Source organism: Triticum dicoccoides, chromosome 1B (assembly GCF_002162155.2).
Source record: "Triticum dicoccoides isolate Atlit2015 ecotype Zavitan chromosome 1B, WEW_v2.0, whole genome shotgun sequence".
Classification (NCBI taxonomy): domain Eukaryota; kingdom Viridiplantae; phylum Streptophyta; class Magnoliopsida; order Poales; family Poaceae; genus Triticum; species Triticum dicoccoides.
The window spans coordinates 445771234-445781762 of NC_041381.1; the positions used below are offsets into that span (position 1 = coordinate 445771234).

The following is a 10529-nucleotide window of genomic DNA, read 5'->3' on the forward strand; positions in this document are numbered from 1 at the left end:
AACAACAACCATTACAATCATACCATAGGCTAGCTTCTAGGGTTTAGCCTCCTTGATCTTGTGGTAGATCCACTCTTGTAAACATCCACACTATCAATATCAATCAAGCAGGACGTAGGGTTTTACCTCCATCAAGAGGGCCCGAACCTGGGTAAAACATCGTGTCCCTTGTCTCCTGTTACCATCCGCCTAGACGCACAGTTCGGGACCCCCTACCCGAGATCTGCCGGTTTTGACACCGACACCTATTGTTGACCTTCTTCGAGCTTGCTATCTCTCAATCCCTCCATGGATTCTTGCTAGTTTTTGAGGGAAAAGAGAGAGGAGATCTAGATCCACATTTTCACCAATCACTTTCTCCTCTATGTGAGGGGAACCCCTTGGATCTAGATCTTGGAGTTCTTGGTGTTCTCCTTCTTGTTCTTCCTCCCATCTTCCTCCCTGGCATTAGTTGCTTCGGTGGGATTTGAGAGAGAAGGTCTTGGGCACTCTGTGTGCCCTTGGCATTGCATTTGGTGCATCGGTTTGAGTTCTCCATGTGATACGTGGAAGTTACAAATTGAGAAGCTTATTACTCTTGGGTGCTTGGTACCCTTGAGCTTGTTACTCTTGGGTGTTTGGGAACCCTAGAGCTTGTTCCTCTTGGGTGCCTTGGCGCCCTAGACGGCTGGTGTTGTTCGGAGCTCAATCATTATGGTGTAAAGCTCCGGGCAAGCGTCGGGGTCTCCAATTAGGTTGTGGAGATCGCCCCGAGTCATTTGACGGGTATCGGTGACCGCCCCCAAGGGTTGCCAAAGTGTACGGGTTCGGTGACTGCCCCCAAGGGTTGCCATTTGTACGGGTTTGGTGACCACCCTCAAGGGTCCCTTAGTGGAATCACGGCATCTTGTATTGTGCGAGGGTGTGAGGAGATTACGGTGGCCCTAGTGGCTTCTTGGGGAGCATTGTGCCTCCACATTGCTCCAAACGGAGATTAGCATCCGCAAGGGTGTGAACTTCGGGATACATCATCGTCTCCGCGTGCCTCGGTTATCTCTTACCTGAGCCCTTTACTTATACACTTTACTTTGTGATAGCCATATTGTTCCTTGTCATATATCTTGCTATCTCATAGTTGCTTATCTTGCTTAGCATAAGTTGTTGGTGCACATAAGTGAGCATAGTTGCTGTAGGTTTTGTGCTTGAAAAATTAACCTCTAGGTTTATTCCGCATTTGTTCAAGGCTCTACCGTAATTATTTTAAAACGCCTATTCACCCCCCCCCCCCTCTAGGCGACATCCACGATCTTTTAGGCATGATCCCATTCAATATAGTACGCAGACTTTACCGTGAACATATATGATTTAGTAAAATGTCAGGCCACAAAATCTTCGTTCAGATGTTCGCCCAAGGGTATTCACAAGATTCTTTCCACATCAATTGGGTTGAAAACATCCCTTATGAGCATCTCATCCCAACTTCCAGTAGCAGTATCAATTAAATCACTTACAGTTTGTAGCAGAATTTGGCCTTTAGGTGTTTGCACCATTCTAGATGGACTTCCTGGTATCCAGTGGTCCTCCCAAATATCTACATGTTCACCGGTGCCGACTCTCCAAATATGTCCTCTCCGAAAAGTACCCAGGCCTGCCACAATACTTTGCCACTTGAAAGAGGAGCCCTTTTTAGGGCCCGCCTTTAGTAAATTGCATTGAGGATAATACTTAGCTTTTAGAACTTGAGCACACAACGTATCAGTATTTGTAATGAGTCTCCAAGATTGTTTTGCCAACATGGCTAGGTTGAAAGAGTGTAGGTCCCGGAAACCCATACCTTCGTCCTTCTTGGGAATACACATCCTCCACCAGGCCATCCAATGCATCCGTTTAACTTCATTTGTATCTCCCCACCAAAATTCTGCCATTGCATCTGTCATCTCCTTACATAGTTTCTTAGGAATATTAAAAACATACATAGCAAAAACAGGGATAGATTGGATCACCGCCTTCAATAGAATCTCTTTCCCTCCTATGGACAGAAACTTTTCTTTCCAATTCTTCAACATGTTTATGATTCTCTCTAGGATATGAACAAAACTATCACTTCTGTCTACTACCATAGCAGGAAGTCCCAAATATTTATTTGATAAAGCTTCAGACATGATATTAGGCTCCATACAAATATCAGCTTTTATATCCACATCAATGTTTGGGCTAAAAAAGATGCTACACTTTTCTTCACTCACCAATTGACCCGAGCTTGCACAATGTTGGTCTAGGACCTGTCTCAACGAGGTTGCATTAGTCATATCAGCTTTCATAAGGATAAGGGAATCATCAGCGAAAAGTAAATGTGATATTGATGGTGCATTTCCTGGAAACCCTGACTCCTTCAATGTAACGAACCTCCTCTCTATGATTCAGAAGACTAGATAAACCTTCTGCGCAAATCAAGAATAAATATGGTGAAAGGGGATCGCCCTGTCGGAGACCCCTTCCCGGAGTAAACGAGCCTGTTTCTTGGTTGTTGAACTTGACCTTATACTTGACTGATTGAATGCAAGCCATCAGCAACTCTACAAACTCATTATGAAAACCCATTGTGCTCGTCATTTTTCTTAAGAATTTTCATTTCACCCTATCATAAGCTTTGTGCATATCCAGTTTCACCACACAGTAGCCTCATTTTCTTTTTTTCTTATTTTTTGTAGTATGTAGACTCTCGTAAGCCAACAGAATATGGGTTGGGAATCCTTAAAAAAAAAGAATATGGGTTGGGAATAACTGGATCAGCGCGCGGTGCGCGTATGGATGGCCATGGATCGATTAGAGGAGGAGTCCAGTAGTAGGAAGAGGAACAACTTTTCCTTTTCTATCTTTTCCTCCCCCCTCTCTCCCTCTTTGTTCCTCTCGCCAGGATTAGGATCGGAGTCGCTCCGTCCGCCCGCATTGTCCGATCGAGCCAAGCAAAGGAGGGGGAGGACGAGATCGAGCGAGGATGCAGCAGCAGATGGCGGCGACGGTGGAAGAGCAGATGATGGTGAAGGCCATCAGGGACGAGTGCCCTTGGGAGACCCTCCCCAAGCGCATCCAGGCCGCCGTCGTCTCCAAGGACGAGTGGCACCGCAGGTACGTACCTACGCACGCCGATTAACGCGGATCGATCTAATGGCCGCCGCCGATCCTCCGTGGCCGCGTTAATGGCCGTCTCGCGCAGTCGATCGCTCGTGCCAAGAAATGGGGGCGACGCCATTCATCACCCTTCTTAATCTGCCTGTTCCAGAACAGAAATCGTTGTTCGTTAAAGCAAGCACGCGCGCACGCATGTTGGAATGTTGGTTTTGGGCAACACAAACTGTCAATGCCCATCCAAACTCTACCCATTCATGTTGATGGTTTGCGAAATTTCAAGGAAGAATTCACTCAGCATAACACCGCAGAGTTCATACTTCATAGTCTGTAAAAATGACATCCATTCCAATGTGAGTCTGGCAAATCGTACTATCACACATCTTACACGCGGCCGGTGACAATAACAGTATAAGTGTATAACACACACACACACACGTGTCGACTTATGTCGGTTCTACAGGTTTCCAACTGCATCTGCCCATGTAGTAGAATGATTACTTTGTGTTTTCTACATCTACGAACAACTTATGTTGATTACTAAGGCTATCTATATATGTAACATTTTTTTTTGTGGGGAACTATCTAACACTTGTAACGTAGTTGCGGACTAGATGACGCAGAACTTGCTTTTTCTTTTTGCAAATGGTGAATGATTCTTCAGATGCCTGATGTTCTGCTTCCTGAATAATTTAATGGCAGGATTGTAGATTATTGTATACGAAAACGACTGCCATGGAATAACTGCTTTGCCCGTAAAGTATGCAAAGAGGGGGAATATTACGAGGATTTGTTGCACTATCTCCGCAGAAATCTAGCAGTATGTTGTTTAGATTTTTCTCATTTCCGTAATTACTTACAATAAGATACTGGTTTGTAGAAATTTTGTTAGAACCAGTTTTCAGTGGTTTATTATCATCTTCCACACTTTTGCATTGTCATACCTGCAAGTGAAACACTATGCTTTGGCTGACTGAAAATCAAATCTAAATTCTTTGGCCTAATCCTTTTTAAACTTCTCTTGGGTTGCTTTCTCGATCAATAGCTCTTGCAGTTGCATCATGGTTTTATTTTATTTTCCTTGGTTTGTTCAACTAATTCTAGATTTCTGGCATTCTCTAGACTGTAATTTTTTTTAAAGCTTTCATGACTGCTACTTTGACAAAAATAATTGCAGTTATACCCATACCATCTCGCAGACTACATCTGTCGAGTAATGAGGATATCAGCATTCAAATATTACTGTGACGTCCTTTTTGAAGCTATGAAGAATGGTAACAACTTGTATCAATAAAAGGCAAAGCATTTCCTGTCATCAGATTCTTCGAGTTGTTTTGCTTGCCAGTTGACCTGCATTCATGTCCAGCAGCCTTTATGTGTTCATTTAAATCTTTCTACCAGGAACAGAAAGTTCCATACCTACTGTACAACACAGAACTGTCATTTCTTCACAAATCTATATGAATCATTTATCCAGTTAGTACTGCATAGTTTTGGTTTATCGCATCGCATATGACCCGTACTAATTATTATCTGTCCAGCTTGGGCAATATGAAGCCCGAGGGCTGTATTATATGTTTCTACTAGACTGTCTAATGTGATCATTCCTAAGTATATTAAAACTTCTATCAAATAAAAGAGTTTGCTCGTTCAGTGGTTCAAATATTTTATTTAATTACTAAGATTTATGCATCCCTTCGGGCTGTTCGCATACGTACTTGGACTAATATTGCGAAATGTAGGGTATGTTTGTTTAATTCTATAACTGAGACTATAATTTGGTTGATTCTGGGATATTATATGAAATATTTTTCAACCGGTGTATTGCATATCTTTGATGTGTGTTTACTGTATACCCCAGTTTTATTATCCTTGCTACTAACATAGATTATTCTATAACTCATATGTAAATATTGTTCCCCAGTTGCAGAAACTGGTCTATTTAATATGCTAATTGTTCTCTTTATAATTCTAACTTGTTGAAAATACTTGCAGAGCAACCATATGACAGTATTCCGAACTTCAGTGCTGCTGATGCCCTGAGGATTACCGGTGTTGGAAGAAACGAATTTATTGATATCATGAATAAATGCAAATCGAAGGTATACTGGCATATTATGCCCTTCATGTGTCCCTGAACAAAGATTCCAATTGGCATAATTATTTGGATTTTACTGATGAGAAATGACTGTAACTGAGGTTAAGTTAGACTTATTAAGGATTTTCAGAGTACCTTGAACACAATTCATCAAGATTAAATTTCAGAAAAATAAAAAAACATTGTAGATAATTAAGTTGTACTTTCTTTTTGGAACAACTATCACTCAACTTAAGAGTTAAAATGAGTGAGATGTGATTTTATCAGTATTTTTACGTTATTACTGTAATGAGTTTCTAATAGTTTGTGACATGTCATCCACATGCATGGCCTCTCGCCCGGCAGCCACATGGGCCTGAAACATGGGGCCGCTTTTCTGAGGGGGTTCAGTGTTAAATTCTGAAAATGTCGAATAAACCTCTTAAATTGTCTAGCTCAAGGAAATTTTCTTAAACGGGGTAATTGCTGTCACTCGAGCACAAAGAGGGTATAAAGTGAATTTTACTCGAGTATTATTGCTGAGATATATGATTAGATGTGAGGTTATCAATTAAACACATTGATGATTTTCATATGTTCAGAAAAGTGAACATACCCCAACTAACGTCCTCTTTTCCTCTTGTTATGTAATCCCTTCTTTTCACTTCTCGGTATTTCAGAAGATAATGTGGAAGCTGAGCAAATCAATTGCGAAAGAGTTGCTGCCTGCACAACCCGCAGATTTAGCAATAGAACCTTGGTGGGGAGTCCGTTTCGTCAACTTTACATTGGAAGAGTTTAAGGTAAGATTCATGAGGGGTGATTATTCTTTTTTACTGTGTGATGACATAGGTTTTACTAGAACTTGTTTCATAAGATAAATAATCATAAAGAAAACTTTTTCTTTGCGGGAATTGATGTTGTAGTATTACCGCAGAAGCTTTCTGAGGAAGAGACAATAGCAATAGACAAAATATGTAAGGAGGAAGTCAATTCATATGTTCTGTTTGATCCAGAAGTTATAAATTGTCTTTACAGAAGAGGAGGGGTATACTTCGATGTGCCAGTTTATCCAGAGGACCGTTTCAGAGGTATGGAATCAAACCAATTTGTGCTATTGTTTATCTAGAGGACAGTTTCAGAATAATATATAGGATTTCTGTTATTGGGCAGCCCAACATTAAAGTTTTTTGCGGGAATTGGCCCATAACTCATTGGTGCAGTTGTCTCATGTCAGCTAGTTTGTGCTGACAAAGACATTATCTGGTAGAGGCTTATAACTTTCACACTGGCATCGATGTGTTGCCAATGTCATTTTATCGCATCAAGTTACAACCTAATTTACCCAAAAGTTAAGATTTATACATGTAAACCTACTACTTGATGATGCTTTAGTTCTAAACTTGTACCATTGATTCAGTTTCAAGACTTGAAGGTTTTGTTTCAAATAAGGATCAGTCGTACGAAGATCCAATTGAAGAGTGAGTAGTTTGCCTAAACTAGTCTTGCACATAATGAGCATGAATGTTTCTTATTCAATTTAATGAGCATGGTTGCTTATTCAACTGATCTGCATTGCTATCATTTCCTGTTGCTATTGAATTCATTTCATATTTTCTTGACTGCAGGCTACTATATGCTGTATTTGTTGTATCAAGTGAAAATGCCACAGTTGCTGAATTGGCTAAAACTTTACAGGCTGACCTTTATCAACTCCAGGCAGCTGCATCATTTGCCTGTAGACTGGGATGGGCCGTAAAGCTTTTGGATACAGATTCCGCTCTTAGAGATTCAAGTGCTACTGCATTGCCCAGTAACGTTCTTGGTGACGACGAAGAAGGTTCGCGCATGAGCATCAACTCAGAAAGATCCTGTCCAGAATTGCTCAGCAGTGATTGTGATGGACCCAGGAAAATCTCTGGAACTGCTTATGTGGGCTTCATTGTGGATGCTAATGTAACTTCATACTTGATGATGGGCTCTCTATCTCCAGGCTAGATCCCCTTGCTACTCCAATCCCTACACTTTCTAAACTTTAAGCAAAAAATATGTTCAACATTTTTATCTTGAAGGAGCTATAGTCCCAAAGATTCCTATTGATGGTTGTAAAGCTTGTTCTTGAACTGCACTATGACTTTATGATGCAACCTTCCATTGAATTAGCATAGTGTACTGATCTTTCTTCACTAACCTATTGCAGGATTGAAGTCTCACGCTGTTACGCTATATGAGGCAGGAAAACTGGGCTATTCTTGCATTGCTGATCTATGCAATGATCTAGCCAGTTTAGAAGGAAAGAAGTTTGAGGGTGTACTCCAGGAATTCGCAAACCATGCGTTTAGCCTGCGATGCTTCCTTGAGTGTTTGCTGTCCGGTGGAACTTCACCAAATGAATCTAGTGACGGAAACTGTCAGGATGATCTGTCCTCCCCTTTAAGCAAGAAAAGCATTGAGGAGGGCGCTGATAATGTTGTCGGGAATAACGGAAGCCAACATGGTGACACACCACAACAGGAATACCCAACGGTTGATTCACAGGCGTCGTCACCTTCAAGTATTATATCAAGAGGGATGGAAAGCGTAGCCGAAAATGATTTTGACAGCAGGCAAATGGTTACTCAAAATGACAATAGCCAGGCTACAGAACTGGATGGCCCAGCTGTGCGGAAGACTAAAAGAAATTACCGAGTCAACATTCTCCGTTGCGAGAGCTTAGCTTCACTGGCGCCATCGACGCTGGAAAGATTACTTCTTAGGGACTATGACATTGTGGTCTCTATGATACCTTTTCCACATTCATCAGTTCTACCCAGCACTGCAGGACCAGTACATTTCGGTCCGCCTTCTTACTCCTCAATGACACCTTGGATGAAGCTTGCCTTGTATACTTCTGGTAGTTGTGGCCCGCTCTCTGCTGTTTTCATGAAAGGACAGCGTCTGCGGCTGCTTCCCGAGCCATTAGCCGGCTGCGAAAAGGCACTAATATGGTCTTGGGATCACTCTGTGGTGGCTGGACTAGGAGGAAACTTTGAAGAGAACCTGGTAAGGGGAGGCCTTCTTCTGCATTACCTGAACTCAATGACAAGACATTCTGCTGTGATAGTGCAACCACTTGGCATAAAGGACCTTGATGAATCAGGAAACCTCGTAACCATGGATGCCCCATTGCCCCTGAAAAATGCTGATGGGTCAATCACATCCGCGTTAGCCGGAACTGATTTGCCTGAGGGGCAGATGTCAAATTTGACTGCCTTGTTGGAAGATCTATCCAGTAAAGTTGAGTTGAGCACGGTTGGTTACCTTCGTCTAGTAAGGCTTCACAGGGTAAGCGAATCCAGTGAACTTCCAGAGAAGGAAAGCTTTGAGTGGATACCATTGAACTTGGAATTCGGAATTCCTTTGTTCAATCCAAAGCTGTGCGAAAGAATATGTGAAAGGGTCGTTGACTCAAATATGCTTCAGAAAGATGATCTCACCGAACACTATGAGTCTATGCAGACGGTGAGGAAGAGGTTGCGCGAACTTTGCACCGAGTACCAAGCAACCGGTCCAACAGCAAGGCTATTAAATCAGCGGGGAGGCTCGAAGAACTCTCCGCGCCAACTCCAACTCATGAATATTGTGAGTGGAAGATGGAGTCCATTCCATGATCCATCATCGCCTACCCAAGGAGGGACGTCACCAGGTGAACATGTCAGGCTGAAGCTTGGAAGACGGCAGAAGTGCTTTACTGAAGTTCTGAGCTTTGATGGGAGCATCCTCAGGTATTTTCCAAAGAAATGGAACTTGTGTTATGTACTCCCTCCGTTCCTAAATATTTGTCTTTCTAGAGATTTTAAGACTACAGTGCAAAATGAGTGAATCTACACTCTAAAATATGTCTATATACATCCGTATATAGTAGTCCATTTGAAATCTCTAAAAAGACAAATATTTAAGAACGGAGGGAGTAGTTAGTTAACAATGCTACTGTTGTAGCCCTAATTTTGTCGACGACTCATCACCATGTGCTTGATTTCTGATAGGTCCCACGCACTCACTCCCGTGTATGAGGCTGCTACAAGATCTGTCACTGAAGATCAACCATCCCCTTCTCCGAAAACTGATTCAGAAGATTCCGATACCAAGGATGTGGTCTTACCAGGAGTCAATCTCATATTTGATGGCGCTGAGCTGCACCCGTTCGACATTGGCGCTTGCCTCCACGCCCGCCAACCCTTGTCATTGATAGCTGAGGCGTCGGCGGCGTCATTGGCCATGAAATGACTGATATGCATCTCAGCACGTTGCCATCACAAATTTTGTTCTGTTTAATCTATGTGCGGAATTGATTATTGTGTAGGACGACTCTCAGAATCAGGCTTTTTTAAGAGAAGATTTTGTTATGCCAGGGTAGTTTTTCCTTCTCTAGATGACAGACACTTTTCCCAACAGGGGATGAATGCCAGGCGAGTCTCCATGCACAAATCAATCTTACTTTCTACTCCCTCCGTTCCTAAATATTTGTCTGTTTAGAGATTTCAAATGAACTATCACATACGGATGTATATTATAGACATATTTTAGAGTGTAGATTCACTCATTTTGCTTCGCATGTAGTCACTTGTTGAAATTTCTAAAAGGACAAATATTTAGGAACAGAGGGAGTAGTAGATTGCATGTCCTCTACTTAGATTTTTCTTAGATGTTCTTTAAAAAGTTCATTATTGTGTTTTTTAAGAAGTTAAAAATTCAAAGTGACAGGCATCAGCTGCATGCTGCAACCGATAAACACCAACTTTCTTTTGGAGGTAATGGGAAGCTGCGCCCTTTCATTCATTCATAAATTGTTCATTACAGATAATAGTCCTGATTAAATCAGGGAACTCGTTAAACCGGAAGGACCAAACATCATGCTCTGCTGATTTAGCGAGCATGTGTTTTCCACCTGCACCCTTCCCCGGTGATCATGTACCACCACACCAAAGGGTGCTCTTACAGATTGGGAGAAGATCGTTGCATCCACGGTGACGAGCATTGGCCCATGCGGTGCCAGATACCATTTTTGGCTTGACTTCAAGGTCCCACATCTAATGGAAGTGGTTGAGCTCAAAAAATGCAGATTGATAAATTCAACATAAGCTATGATTTCCCACCACATGAAGAGGATGACTTAAAGCCTCACCATTTTGGTAAGCATTTCCATTTTCCCACATATGTCATATTGCCAAAGCCATAATGGCAGAGTGAAAATCAGTAGCATTTGTTATCCACTCTAAAACCCATTGCCTAACGTGCATGAAACCTTTTAGTTTCAGGCAAATTCCATAATCTTTCTTTAAGTTCTTTTCAGATTTCCTTAACA

At 41.9% G+C, this 10529-nt stretch overlaps 1 protein-coding gene across 3 annotated transcripts; it reads left to right on the top strand.

Annotated features, from left to right (window-relative positions):
- The first annotated feature begins 2819 nt into the window (after positions 1-2819).
- LOC119340236 (protein FAM91A1-like) lies at positions 2820-9647 on the top strand. Of its 3 annotated transcripts, XM_037612137.1 has the most exons (10): positions 2820-3108; positions 3811-3928; positions 4286-4382; positions 5104-5210; positions 5866-5988; positions 6123-6276; positions 6606-6666; positions 6814-7178; positions 7386-8949; positions 9211-9647. In XM_037612137.1, the coding sequence occupies exons 1-10, from the start codon at positions 2978-2980 to the stop codon at positions 9449-9451; spliced, it is 2961 nt and encodes a 986-aa protein (XP_037468034.1). In that variant the 5' UTR covers positions 2820-2977; the 3' UTR covers positions 9452-9647. The 3 variants fall into 3 exon arrangements, with proteins under 3 accessions (XP_037468034.1, XP_037468040.1, XP_037468048.1); XM_037612143.1 differs by lacking the exon at positions 4286-4382 and having other exon boundaries at positions 2997-3108; XM_037612151.1 differs by lacking the exons at positions 2820-3108; positions 3811-3928; positions 4286-4382; ... (1 more) ...; positions 5866-5988; positions 6606-6666 and having other exon boundaries at positions 6127-6276; positions 6884-7178.
- Positions 9648-10529: the final 882 nt, after the last annotated feature.